At 47.2% G+C, this 14,923-nt stretch overlaps 1 protein-coding gene across 1 annotated transcript; it reads right to left on the bottom strand.

The window, feature by feature from the left end:
* Positions 1 to 1,123: 1,123 nt before the first annotated feature.
* On the bottom strand, positions 1,124 to 13,598 carry LOC148538597 (protein kinase C delta type-like). The gene is made up of 9 exons (XM_088453289.1): positions 13,118 to 13,598; positions 10,276 to 10,382; positions 8,784 to 8,954; positions 7,372 to 7,463; positions 6,603 to 6,665; positions 5,721 to 5,859; positions 5,031 to 5,222; positions 3,091 to 3,219; positions 1,124 to 1,273 (listed from the first exon to the last, which is right to left on the bottom strand). Exons 1-9 carry the CDS (start codon positions 13,596 to 13,598, stop codon positions 1,124 to 1,126), a joined length of 1,524 nt encoding a protein of 507 aa, XP_088309415.1.
* Between the last annotated feature and the right edge of the window lie 1,325 nt (positions 13,599 to 14,923).

Here is a 14,923-nt window from a genome sequence, read left to right on the forward strand (position 1 = left end):
TGAGTCACGCCGCACGTGCGCAATTTTCATTGTCACTCGCAGTGAGGATCTATTCGCAAAGTGACTGACAGGCAGGGACAGTTTGTGGGCGGCAATAAGGGAGATGGCGAATCAAACGCAGGCGTGTCGTGACCATTTCCGGGGGCATGTCTCTGCCTGCAACTGCGATCCCGTAAGTAATAAAAATGTCTTCGGTGTCTCAGTTCAGCATTAGCGTACATCTGTGAATTAGGCCCTATCTGTGGGGTGTGCAGGAGGTAATGCTTGCTGACATACAGCATTCCGTGTAGTATAAATCACGCTGTATGATATAGAGTGTAATGAGTGGATGGTTTTTCTTATATGCATTAAAGGAATAAGTGAGTCAATCAGGTTTCTCATACACAGAGGTAGGAAAATATATTATTTTATTAATAGTTATACCTCATACACATTCTGCAGCACTTTACTGATGATATTGCTGACTTGAGGATCCAGAAGATGTTATTACTGACATGTGGAGGGCAGAGCAGACGAAGAGCAGATGACATGTGGAGGACACAGCAGATGACATGTGGAGGATACAGCAGATGACATGTGGTGGGCACAGCAGATTATACACTGATGATGTGGAGGGCACAGCAGATGACATGTGGAGGGCACAGCAGATGACATGTGGAGGGCACAGGAAATAACACACTGATGATGTGGAGGGCACAGCAGATGACACACTGATGATATGGAGGGCACAGCAGATGACTCACTGATGATGTGGAGGGCACATCAGATGACACACTGATGATGTGGAGGACACAGCAGATGACACACTGGAGGGCACAGCAGATGACATGTGGAGGGCACAGCAGATGACACACTGGAGGGCACAGCAGATGACACACTGATGACATGTGGAGGGCACAGAAGATGACACACTGATGATGTGGAGGGCACAGCAGATGACACTGATGATGTGGAGGACACAGCAGATGACACACTGATGACACGTGGAGGACACAGCAGATGACACACTGATGACATGTGGAAGACACAGCAGATGTTGCAGCTGAGATAGTTGGTAGCAGAATGAGGATGGAGCCGGTGTCCTCTGATGTGATGTACTGGGTGAGATGTTACCTGCAGTGCATTATGAAGTCTGCATTGTCTTCCACCTGTCACTTGTAAATGAGAACCCACGGAACAGGCTGTTCTCCTTTATAGACATTGGTGGCACCTTTGCTTCTGGTGGTGACAGCAGCTCATCCAGGGGTACATTTTCCCTGATTGTAACTGGGGTCTACGAAGAAGATGAATCAGATTGGTCACATAATAGACAGGTAAATGCAGAACTAATTGGGCAATTTGTCACCGTATGTGTCATAACGGAGAATAATAACAAGATAGTGTGCAAGCTCTTCCCGCTATTCTATGTTATGCTATCCTATATGCTGCATGATAACATAAAACATCAATATATTAATACAGAGCTGCTACCAGAAATGAGAAAATGACGTGACAGAGATATGTAACCGAATTGACGAGATACCTGGCTGATTTTCGGGTTATTACAATGTAGGGCTGGTTTTCCTTTATACATTATAAATATATTTGAAAGGAAAAAATTACAGCAAATTTATAGAAAGTAGCATAAACAAATAAAGTTAAATTTTCTCAGTTTTTTTGCAAATGAAGTACTAACTAAGAAAGCTTATATAAGTCCTCTAAGAATCATTGAAAAAACTAGTGTGCTTGCAGCCTGTCACAGCTCTGCAATTCCTCATGTTGGCCAGCAGGGGTGAGGTGGAAGAGGGAATGCCCAATCGTTAGTTTAATGGAATTTTCAAAAACATTCCGTAAAATATTCTCCTCAATTTGCATTTGGCCACAACAGACTAAGGGGCCTATCCATCATTACATAATTATCACTAGTGATAACTATATTTTAAACTTGATGCAAGTTTAAAAAATATTTTGGAGGTATATTTCATGCCTCCCTAACTAAAGTATCACTTCCTAAAAGCTGCGCTTTCTGTGAAGTCAGCTAATGGGAAAAGTGATACTTTTCCCCGGTAGCTGAAGTATACGTAAGGATTTCCTCACTGCTGAATGTCACCCCCTGCCCATCCCAGGCGGTACGGTGAGCTCAGACAGTGGTCTTGCACGCTTCCACCCCTTGCCGGTGTCTGATCCGGCTCTCCCCTCACATCGGCTCACCCTTCCCACCCCCGTGGCCGTTAGATTCTTATCCTGATGGCCTCCTCTCCACCCCCACCCCGTGTGCGATCTGGCTCCCCTGTGGCCATTGCTGTTCTGTAGCTACACAAACTTCCCCATGCAGGCGAGCACAAGAGGACCTGTGGAGGAAGCCTGTGACAGCCCGGAGCCGCCGGAGGTAAGTAACAAGCTGGAGGGATCTGAATAGACCCCTTTGCTGCACAAGCTTCCATGTAATCAGCAGCTTGTGCATGGTATCGGGTGCTGTACCCCATCTCAGGGATTCAATTCAGCACGATGCTGAACAGCCCCAGGAGGGTGCGATGAGATATCCGACTAAAGTGCCAGCCGCAATGCTGTTATCCGGCTTAGCATGGCGCTAACAGCCTCGTGGCTGGCACTTTAGTCGGAGAATGACGGTTCTCTCGACTAAACACCCAGGTTAAGTCGTGGAAACTGGCATTCTCCGACTTAACTGCTTCCCAACAAAGTTAAGTATTGCTGTGAATTGAATAGTTCCAGGAGCTCCCTTCCAGCACTATTCAACATCGCAATGCATTGAATCACCCCCCCCCCCCCGTGTATGCACTTCACTCATAACACATCGCAGGGAATGTTAATCTGTTTTTGCCGATAACCAATAATTGATAAATATGCTCCTAGGTATTCATCTAATCTGAATTTACCAATAACGTGAGGAACCCCATTGTATCAGCAGGACTTCGCAAATCTGTGACACAGAATATTCTGCCAGAAGATTCGCTTTTGTGTGACAATTTCCTACAAAGTCACTTATCTCTCCTCATCATCATCCATCGCTGCACCCAGTAGTCTATGGGATAATGTGACTGCATGATAGCGCACACATGGCATAAACTCCCATCTTATTCATATACTTACAGGCTGCAAAATAAATGGGGGAGTTGTTCTTCCAGCCTCCAATTCCTCCCAGTTGATTGGGCAGAAAAATGGATGACCTCTCAGATTGCTGCACATCACCTGTCTCTTCTTTGGGGACTTGCTTAGGAGCTATCGTAGAGATAAACAGAAACGTATAGGCTGTTAATGGCAGACAAGCACCATTAGACCAATTTCATCCTTATTCCTTATGGCACTTTATTCTCAGGACGACATGTATAAAATCCTTTACCTAACGTTTTTCAACTACAGTTGCTGGAGACTTATTAAACATAAATGCTATTCTTCTAGTAAAATAATATTTGTGACGTTAATTGTCTGTGGAATAGCACCCAGCAGCCGTAGAGCTGCTACCGAGCCGCCTGGATCTTCCTTAGTTAGGACATTCCCGGCATTTAGCTTTATCCTGGTACCAGTTGTCCTGCCCCCTCATCATGATGTCATGACAGCACATGTTTGGGGGTCAGGGCTGGCAAAGTGCGAATTCTTGCCCTGTTATGGCTGTGACTGTATCATTATTCTATATTGTATTTTACTAGTATTTATCAGAAAGTGAGTCCTCCAAAAGAGGACACAATATGGGAAGTAATATGTATAACTAAAGATCTGATCAGTGACATAAAACCCTTTTCCTGCCAATGCTAATCTGACGCCAATGCAGCCAGGTCTCCTATATGCCTTACTTTATGCCTAGCTAATAATGACAAATAGAAGGTATGTAATAATATTATCCAAAGCCTATTCCAACTGAAGCTTCATGATAGCTGCCCTGTAAATGGGGCAATCTTCTCAGAGCAAACTTCTCACCCGGCCATCGAATACCCTTTCTCCAGTGGCACAATAACCCAGGTTATTGCCGGATGTATCCGGGTCATGGCTCGGTGTAAAAGGGTCCTTGAAAGAATAACCCAGGTCTTGTGACCCCTGAATCCAACCCTGGTCACTGAAGGACCCGGGTTTTGGTGCAGTGTAAACAGCGTGACACGGGTCACGGTGACCAGGGGCATGCTTCAAACCAGCGAATTGGCTTCAGTAACGCTTGGAGTTGACATCATCTACAACCATCCACTGTAACATTGGAAGACCTTGGTCACGGAAGAGCCGAGTCCGTTGTGAACAGCTAGACCCAGAAAATAACCCAGGTCCAGCTGCCAGTGTAAAAGGGGTAAATCCTGGCTGCGAGCTGTGCTCAGTGTATCAGGTTGGAGACAGGTTTTTGGTGGAAAAATGGTATTACACATTGCTGCCTTGCTGCTGCAGTTACATTTGAGGGGTATGGCTATAACTAGGTGGGAATACTGTGACTGCAGACACTTAGGGGTATATTTACTAAGGTGCGGGTTTTTAGAAGTGGAAATGTTGCCCACAGCAACCAATCGGATCCTACTTAACATTTATCTAGCACCCTATAGAAAATAATAGCTAAATTCTGATTGGTGGCTATGTACAACATCTCCACTTCTAAAACCCTGCACTTTAGTAATTATACCCCGTATAGCCTATGCATTTAGTGCAGGGATGGAGAACCTCAGGCCCGGGGGCCATATAAGGCCCACGGAATCATTTGGTCTCGCCCTCATAGCTTTTTTCTGCTAGCCTCATCTGGCTAGTAGGGGGCCTAGAATGGCACCCTGCAGCCATAATCTATGCAGCAGTGCCACCTGTAGCATTCTTAGGACACTTCAGACAGACACACCACTGCCCTTACAGCTCCCCGTTGCTGTAATCACCGGCAATTGTGACCCGCGCCCCCGTGTGACTTCACACGGAGGAATAATGTTACAGTATATATATCAAAATGGCCCTCGGCAGCAAAAAGGTTCCCCACCCCTGATTTAGTGTGTGCTTAGTTATAATCTAGGTCTTATTTCCTCTGTGACTCCATGTTCTCCGGGCCCAGTTATACGCGTGTTTATACTCACTCTATGAAGGATGTTCCGGATCTCTGGATCGAGGTTCTTTGGATACGTCGGGGCGTCATACATAACAGAATACTCAATCTTAATGGTCTCCTCACCGGCATAAAATGCGTAGGACCCAGTGGCCATCTGATAGAAAATGACCCCAAATGAAAAGATGTCCACCATGCTGTTATATGGTAAATCACAAAGTATCTGTGACAACACAGAGAAACAAACAGTTAGTACATTGTCCATCCTGGCAGGAGGCACCGAGTTAGGCTATTATTTGTATATACTGGTCCTAACGTGAACGCTGCTGCGAAAACCGCAGCCATTTTTCTGGTGTTTTGCGCATACACTGTGAGGAAATCGTTAAAAATGGCGGCCGCACCATTTCCTCTGTGATCTGCGCATGCGAAATAGACTCCAGGCACACACTAGTTCCCAGAGTCTATTGATTCTACGGTAGCCGGCCAGCCACGGCAGTTAGATGACGGCCGCTGGAGTGAGAGGAGGGGGCCTTTGATGGGGGATGCACATGGGCCCCCTCCTCTCTAAAGACGCCTCTGGTGTCACCCCTCGGTCAGTGACACACGGGTGCGGCCCACACCCCCTGCACCCCCTTGTAACAAACTCTGGGACCAGGATATGGTGGGATAAATATGGAAATGATGACATGAGAAGCCTGTAGGGGAAGACTGTGTTACTTACCTCTGGGGCCATGTAACCTGGGGTCCCCACACACTCACTGTTCATTTTATGGCCATGGATATTCTTCACTGCCAGGCCGAAATCGGCAATCTTCACATGGCCAGCTGCATCCAGGAGAATGTTGTCTGGTTTCATGTCCCTGTGAGGAGAGTGAGTGTAAGTTCTGTTTGTCAGAGAACTACCAGCTGTAGAACTTGAATTATTGTGGAGAAAGGTCCCTAGAGTGACATAATAAAAACCATTAGAGTGTCACAGTGCTGGATGCAGCAATGCAGAATGCATCTCACCGCGTATGCACCAAGCTCCGGAATTCCATACATTCCGGGGCTTGAATGTAGTGGGTAATGCAATGTTTAGATGGCTTTGTCCAATAGAAGCCTATGGGCTTGAATTCGGAACTCCCCCTGCTAGGGATACCTCCCTACACTCCCTGCAGCGTGTACGTCACTCAACGCATACGCAGAAGGACTTCAGGGTAATAAACCCGGGTTTCTTCTATCGCAAAAGACAGGCCTTACCGGGAGAGCTGTACTTTGATTTTTTCAAGCATACGGCGTTAATAAATAATGTTATGCTTGCAGTGAGTGTGGGATGCATCGCATGCAAAATGCACAGCGTCCTGCATCCCGCCCACAGTGCGACGAAGGGACCTGTAACATTAGATGTGGTCACTAGGATGACAGTCGCTTTGGAGAACAGCTGCATACAGTCACTATCCATGGGGTGGGATGAAGGGGGAGATAAGATGGTGCGTGGATCGGTCATAACAGTCTTACCCCAAATATCATGATGGTACCCAGAAATGAATGACAAGGACATAACAGCTACACTGTAACTCTATGAGGGGGTTACTATATGTGATCATTAGAAATAATACATTACCTGTGAATGATTCCCCTCGTGTGCAGGAAGCGCAGCCCACATACAAGTTCTGCTGCTATAAATCTGATGGGGAAGAAAGAAAATAATTATCAGTAGAAATATTGTGAAAGTGAGATGACTGATAATAATGAGATGGCACATTCCCCCTGATATCGTTACGGGAAACATTGTCACACAGGCTTCCTGTACGGCTAAGTAACACACTGGAGCCCTAAGTCCAGGAGACTCTTTATTATACACAGACCTGTCGCCATGGAAACCTATAATGGTCCGGCCTGGATTTGTTATGCTGGGTGCACACTATGAGATCCATTGAACGCTCTATCGTTACGACACATAACGGAATAACAGTTAGTGTGGATCGCATAGTGTGTACGGACTCTCTGGGTGCTACCACGGTTGCATGAGATATCATCTGGTCGGCCGACATATCGTCCTGGTACACATTGGCTAGTGTGTACCCAGGTTTAGGGTGTATGGGCCGAGTCCTACTGCATTAGATGTACAGAGGTGCTGTTACTATCTCTCATATTAATAATGATATTTACATATTATAAACGTTGGGCCAGATAGGTTGAATTTTTTCCATGTATTGCTGTTATAGTGATAGGATGCTATGGGGGATGGGCACCAAGATGTGGAGATAGGGGAGCGGTTATGGGGCAACAATGAAAGGAGCCTAGTGGGAGAAACAATGGAAATTTGGGCTAATCTTACACCACAGCCAGACACCGGCCTCAGCACCGAATGTACCCATTGTCACTCTTACCTTGTAGTACTGATGTCAAAAGGGGCTCTGCAATTGATGAATTGGGTCAGGTCTCCCCCACTCAGGTACTCCATGATGAAAACTACATGGTCCTGTGTAAGAGACAGAGAGCATGGCATCAGTTACATTATGGGCATTACTCTGACACACAGCAGACAATACTCCCCACATACCTCCCAACATTTGTCCTAGGCGAATCGGGTCTTCTACGCGCCAACGTGGGCGTGGCTGGATGGTACGCCAACATTTGCATCACTAAGGGGCGTGCTCAGTAACTCCGAGATGCTGGGCTGCCCCCGGGCTTCCCCCCCATACTGTGAATAGATGCTGTGCGCATGCGCACATCAACTATTCTCGCTCTACACACCCGTTGCTCTGCGCTGCAAAGCAGCACTGTATGCTTCCCCCCAACTTCCCCCCCACCGCTGTACACTGCGGCCCGCGGGTGGGACAGCGGGACAGTCCCAGAAAAATGGGACTGTCCTGCTGAATGCGTGACAGTTGGGCGGTATGTCACCATGCTTGCCTACTATCCTGAAATGGCAGACAGCCTCCGGAAAATTGGGTGGAGCTCCCGTCCACCTGGAAAAGTGGGTGAGATTCCCGGGCCAGATGCCACCCCTGAACTCCACTGCACTCTATCTGCAGCCGTCTACTTGAGGTTGGTCCGGCGGGGGGGGAGGGGCCGGCAATTTGTGTAATCTCCAGCATTGTGTAGTGAAGGGCCAGGTCATGATGATGTGATCACATCTTCACTCCAATGCCGCATCCTGTGCCAGCCACTCCTTTTCCTATGCCGCACCACGCCCCCCACTATGCCGACCATGGCCACACACCCTAACAAAAAAAATGGAAAGAAAAAAATAATATTTGTTGCGCAGGGCAAAGTCGTGTGCCCCTTAGCCAGGCAACTCCAGGGGGGCGTACAGTCAGTGTAATCGCTCCTCTTCCCTCCACTGATCCAGAGAAGACTGCTGCTGCTGGTCAGCCTCCCTGGTCCCACCACAGCCCAGCATACATCAGGGTCTGCTGGGCTGGGGAGACACAGACTGCTGCTGCTGACAGGTAAAGGGGGGGCGCAGCGTACTCTGGTGGAACGGTAGCCTGATAGGAAAAGTGTTACCATTACCACAGCAAGAACGGTTGTGTTATGTGTTATTAGTATTACCTTGTTTCTCATACACATTATTCAGTTAATTTACATAATTTATATTTGCAATAACATAGCCAGCAAGCTATGGCATTGGATAGTCTGGCTGTGACCTATAGGAGGAAGGTGATACATACAAGTGTCTGAGAACAAGAACTGTTATAATGAACCGATGAGATACAATAAATATTTTATTTTTATTAAGCAAAACTGTTACTCGGTGTAATAAGACGTTAGTCATCATTGTGACAGACACTCTTACCGGTGTCTGGAGCGCGGCATATCCATGCGTGAAGAACGCGCTCTCCCCAGTTATTTCCAGGATGTCTCTCTCTATGAACATGGAGTTCCTAAAGCTGCTCACTAATGTCCTCTTTTGTACCATTTTCACAGCCAGCCGCTGTCTGGTGATGGTATGGGAAGCCAGCAACACCTGGATGAGACAGAGAGTGAGGACTGGGACCCCAGGGAGCAGTGCAGTATGTAATGCAGGCCGGGGGTGACGTTACATCACTGGTTCTAAGGGACAGAAGCAATGCACAGTGGGCCTGATTTAGCATGGAATGCAAGGCTGCGTTTGCACGTATCCGGTCGCTGTGAAAATATGCTAATGAATGCGATTATACGGCAACTGCAACACTATACCAAGATGTCAACCGCTGTATTAAGCCACCCACTTCCCATTACATAAATCCACAATTCAGCGCAAACATCGGTAACATCGAACCCATACGCACAGTTGTGATTGACCTGACCATACCTCACAGACTGCTAAACTTCCTGTCGCCATCTAGACCTCATGTATGCTATTGCAGGGGCTTCATTATGCATGCCCCTAAAGGCATTCAAACGCACAGGCATGCCTGCTTTCCACCGACCACCCCCATACGGTCACTTCCTGTCAATCAATGTGCGATGGGACTGCGTGCTAACTGTGATCGCTTCCCTATCGCAGCTCCTGGTTCGTGCACACGCACTGCGTCTTATACGCATGCGCAGAATGCAAACGTCAGCCGGCTGCGTGCGAAGGCAGCATTGCAATCCAACCTGAATCAGGCTCAGTGTCCTCAGCTGCGGAGCCTGCAGAGCCAACACTCCCAGAGATCATTGTACAAACAGAAGGTGACAAGACAAAGTGACCACAGCGTTCTTCAGAACAAGGTGAGAACCCCCCTCCTGTGCCATCTGTAATCTGACTGTCAGTCACCGCACCCCACATACACTAACATCAGGAAGTGCTGCCTGTCGCTGCAAGAGACCTCTCCCCCACACTGGGGACCCCCTACACATAGCGATAGCATCAGCATGGGGGAGCACTATGGCATATGTGAACTGAGGTTTCTGTGTGGCATAATGGGAACTGGGGCACTACAGTGGACTTAACACATTTGTGGTGCTGTGAGTATTTTCACATTATACTTTTTAATAACATCACCAACATATTTTATTCATCATTTAATGGGTAGGGGCCCCCACAAGTTAGCTGCCATGGGGCCCCTACAAACCTTAATCCAGCCATGCTGGAGGAGTACAAAAGCAAATATGGAGGAAGAACAAGGAATACGCTGCTGTTTCCTTCAGAGTTGTCTTTTCACATGGACCCCATTGTATTTTTAATGGAGAGCGCCCATTGTGTATATAATGGCTGATAAATAATATGATGCAGCAAGTAAAGTTCTTATGTCATCAGACGGTCTGTTCTGTTTGCTGCAGTGTTTACAGGGAAGTCAGGAAAATCCCTACTGATTACTTACCTTCCCGAAACTGCCCTCTCCGATCTTTCCATGGAAGGTTAAACTTTCCATCAGGTGAGAGGCAGCCGATGTCTCAGGGGAGCTGGCTGGGGGGTTCTTATTTCCACCTTGTGATATAAATAGAAATCAGCATTTTTTATTGAAATTAACTTTGTGTTTTTTTCAGGGCTGTAACTAGGGTAGTGTGACCAGTGCCATGGCCCAGGGCACCGCAGGACAGGGGGCGCTGTTTGTGCCTGTCAATTTCCCTGTTTATTATAATTCTCACTTGTAGCTTCCTCTTCTTTTATCCCCAGCATCTCCTGGCTTCCCCTATCTCTTCCCTGGCCCATCCCCATGAGGCCATGGCCCTTTTTTGGGTACACTTTCTTATGTTCCAATTTGAAAAATGAAGGGGGGGGACAACTATGCTTTTTCTGGCACAGGGCACCAAAAAGTCTGGTTACAGCTCTGGGTTTTTTTCTGCTGATGTAACTTTTTAAATGTTACAGATAATTATAGCATAGAGGGCGGGATGCATCAAGCCCAAAATGCGGTCAAAACCCAACAACTGCTGTTTTCTGAGGTTTGATCACATTCCCCATATGCCCAAGCTCAGAAAAGCAAAACTTTGTGGAGCTTGTACTCCATAGCCTAATAGGAGCTTATTGTCTTCTTACCACATAATTCCCCGACAGGGATCCAATAGGATCCTTCCCAGTGTCCCCCACAACTTGTGCTGGCCGACAGACACGCATGCGCAGAAGGACTCCTGGGTCATAAACCTGGAAGTCCGCACACCGGCTCTTATTGGAAGAGCTGTCCTTTACATTTATAATCACAGTTGTACATACATACCGCACTACTGTATGCAACTAGTGGTGCAATGTATGACATCCAAAATGCGATGCATGATATATCCTGCCCAGAAAGAGAGAAGTATACAACTGGGGTTATGTGTTATGAACCATTAGGTTACAGTATTAATGCTGGTTTTCTGTAGTACCCAGTCAGTATATTATTACTTGGCTTTATCATATGTTCTTGGGGTGCGACAGAGATGAAACAGATTAATAAGGGGTAAATCATCCTGACTACAACATTGGATAGGACAATAGAACAACAAAGTGACAGGTGCTGTAGAATAGTAATTATTATATAATAAAGAGGTTGCATAGAGCTGGGTGATAGGGAAAAGACGTGAAGAGCGGCGAGAGGTGAGAGAGGGGTAAATACATTATACCTATGACAAGTATACACTATAGTGATAATACTGCTTATAGAGAGAGAAGGAAAAGTGGGGCTATCTAATAGAGCTCATTACGCCTGAGCCAGAGATGGACGCAGTACACACAGCAGCATCAGTGTCTTTGGACGCAGCTGCAGTGTGTAAATATACTAAAGCTGCAGGAAGCGTCATGCATGTGTGATCCGCTGCTGCGTCCGAGAATCCGCTGCTGCGCCACCCCCTCCCCGCTCCCAAATGGCCGCAACCTGTCAACCAGGCTGTGGATTAGGGGGCACTGTGTGCAATGAGGCAGGACCCGTTCTGCACATGTGTAGTCCCCCCACCATTGGGTTTGAGTACAACTCTGAATCAGGCCCAGTTAGGGAAAGAGAAGGTTTAGCAGAGAAATGCACCAGTTTGCTGCTAGATCATAATGATTTACCTGTAAAATAATAAATCTTTGTGTTGTGTACATGGGGCCTGAGTTACTGCACAGGAGATAAATACAATCATGTCACATACAATGTATCACACGGTGTCAGTATTGCGAGCTGCATGTAACAAACACTTAGCGCCCCTTGTGCTTGGTGAAGCGGTACTGAGGACCTCATTCAGAGTCGGTCGTTGCGGCTGCACGGTCGTAAGGGAAAAGGGGCCGGATATGCAAATGATGCACTCGCAAGTTGCGTCCTTAAGATCGGATCGTTAGCTGGCCGACCAAGGGGAGGATGCGGCCGTAAGACAAAAAATACGCCCCCTTCTCGTACGCATTACACGTCATCTCTGGCCATATAAGGATTAATCGAGACCATCGGTAACCATCGGAACTGGTCGTAGAGCTTAAGTTGACCATACCCTCTCTTAAGCACTACGATCAGGTCAGTGTACAAACCACCCATGTCACGTGTGCCATGACACTACTTTGTTAACTATGCACTCCCATAAAACGACGTTCGCATAATTAGGCACGCCTGCGTTCGGATCTCCACTCCCCCGTTTTCAAGCACCTTCCCCTGTTACCACCCACAAACGCCTCATTCTGTCACTCAAACTACCGACCTGGCTGTGTTCAAGGAGAGAGAAATTTCTGATCGTAGCAGCTAGTTTGCGCACGCGCATTGCAAACTTTACGCATGCGCAGTTTAGCGAACATCGGTGGCGTACGACCATGCGGCCACAACGACCGACTCTGAATGAGGTCCTGAGTCTCCATGCGCAAGTCCAGTGGTGTAAGATAACTTGCGCCTCCCCGAGCAGCGCATATATGTTGGGTTGGAGTTACGACTGACTTGTGCTCTTGTTCTTGGTGCTGACACACAGAAATTAGTGGCGTTGAGAGGAGGGGTTCTCATTACTCATGTCAATTGCACATTGGGCAGGGAGAATGAGCAGGCTGCTGCTGATGAGCTGCTGTCTCCTCTCTCTCTCTGCAAGTGTTACGGGGGGGGAGACGATCTGCCCCTGGCTGATGGGGACAAATCCTGGCTGAAGGAGTCGTAGCATCACCTCCACCAGTACCCGGCCCAGTCTCCTCCATCAACAGCCCTGACATCAGTACTACTGTATATGACACCTCACTTACTTCTGTAATAAAATTTACAATACATTTCATATTTTTTAATAAAAATAATTTACCTGCTGTTGTCTTAAATTTCTTTTTACCGCCATTGCCCTCAGTTGTGTGAGACCGCTTATTGCCCCTCCGGTGTGACACAGCCATGGCTGTACTGATGGGCGCGCTGGGTCCCTCACCTGGATCTTCTGGCTCCTCCTTTTTCTTTTTTTTATTCCTCCTGCTGTCCTCCATCTTGTCTAGGGGCCTCTTAATGGCCGCTCTGTTACTGCTGGTCTTATCCACTTTCCTCCTCTTATTTGGGGCCTCATCTGACGGCTTCTTAGATCTAGTCTGCCTCTTTTTGCTCTTCTTTTGGAGAGTCTTTGAGGCCGTCTCAGCTGCCCGGTTCTCCTCGCTCACCTGAGTGCCTCCTTCCTCTAGGATATTGGGAAGGTCTCCTCTCACCTCGCGTACATCCTCCTTATTCCTCCCGCTAGGAGCCTCTAGCTCCTCTGCAGCGCACCTGTTCTTCTTTGGTCGCTTTCTCTTTTTTGTTCTCATGTTATATATTATATAATAAACACAAGCTCGCTAAGCACAAGAAAAGCACCTTACCACTGGAAATGGTGAAGGTACAAAGAGGGAAATTATGTTGATAAGTCACTGAGCCAGCAGCCAGGTGACATCACAAAGCAGTTTGTGACATCACTGTCCCTAACACTCTTGGTTCTAAGGGTTGAGAATCCTTGGGGCTCTGTCTAATATATGTATATATATTATATACAAACACACACATACAACAAATGAAAAAACGCTATATGTCAGAGGTTCCCCAAACTCGCGACTACAGTCCAGGTTTGAGGATATCCATGCTTGAGCCCAGAGGGTTAAATCAAATTGACTGAGGTGCTAATTAGGTCACCTGTGCTAAAGCATGTATATCCTTAAAACCTGTACTGTAATGGCAGAGTTTGGGAACATCTGTCATATGTGATATCATAAGTGTACTAGAATAAAAGTGATCTTTTGAAACAGTGTCAGTCTAGAGTGATTAAACAGGCTCATTTGGCTTGTTCTTATTGTTATCCTAATAGTGGGGGTTGTGCATCCCATACAATCTGAAAGTATAACCCTTCACCAAATCATCCAAAAATAAGGTGATAACTGACTGTCTCTACTGGCTGCTGTTATTTATTATATATATATATTATGGCCATAGGCCACTTTTCTGCCTTAATCCCTCTGATTATCTCTTATTATTCTCAGCTGGTGTTAGACAGGATCGCCAAATTACTGCCCACCCTCTTCCTAGTACTCACTACGGCCTTCTGGGCATGCCTGGGACTAGTACATGTGCAGTGATTCCAGGCTAGGCTTTAGGTTCATTAATGAAATCACCCATTGGACTGCCATGTGAATGGTGTTCCCGAATGCGACTGGCCCAGTAACAGAGCTGCATATCTGCATATTGGTACCAGGGAGTAATTTAAAATTATCCATTCTCCCTTCCCGACAGGGGTAGCCCTGCCCTGTGCAGCATTGGTTGTCATTGCGCTTGGCGACGCCACGCCTGACTAGGTGCAATCAAAAATGGGGTGTGGCCTCATTACCATAGCCCACGCCCCTAAATGATGATATTTGTGGACATGCCTGCATGGCACACCTCCGGTGTAATGTCAGTCTTGGGGAGATCCCAGCACTTCCCCCAGCCCTCTCCTTGCACAGAATGGATGCCATGCGTGTGTGCGCAGCTTACATTCAGCTACTCCAGGGTCCTGCACTGCCACACTGCTGCAGCAGTGGGTCTGCCCAACCTCCCGACCAGGCCACCCGCGGGACACTTCGGCCCACGGGTGGAACAGCGGGACAGTGCTAAAATCGGGATG

The sequence above is a fragment of the Taudactylus pleione genome, unplaced genomic scaffold (genome assembly GCF_031769625.1).
Source record: "Taudactylus pleione unplaced genomic scaffold, aTauple2 ptg000039l, whole genome shotgun sequence".
Classification (NCBI taxonomy): domain Eukaryota; kingdom Metazoa; phylum Chordata; class Amphibia; order Anura; family Myobatrachidae; genus Taudactylus; species Taudactylus pleione.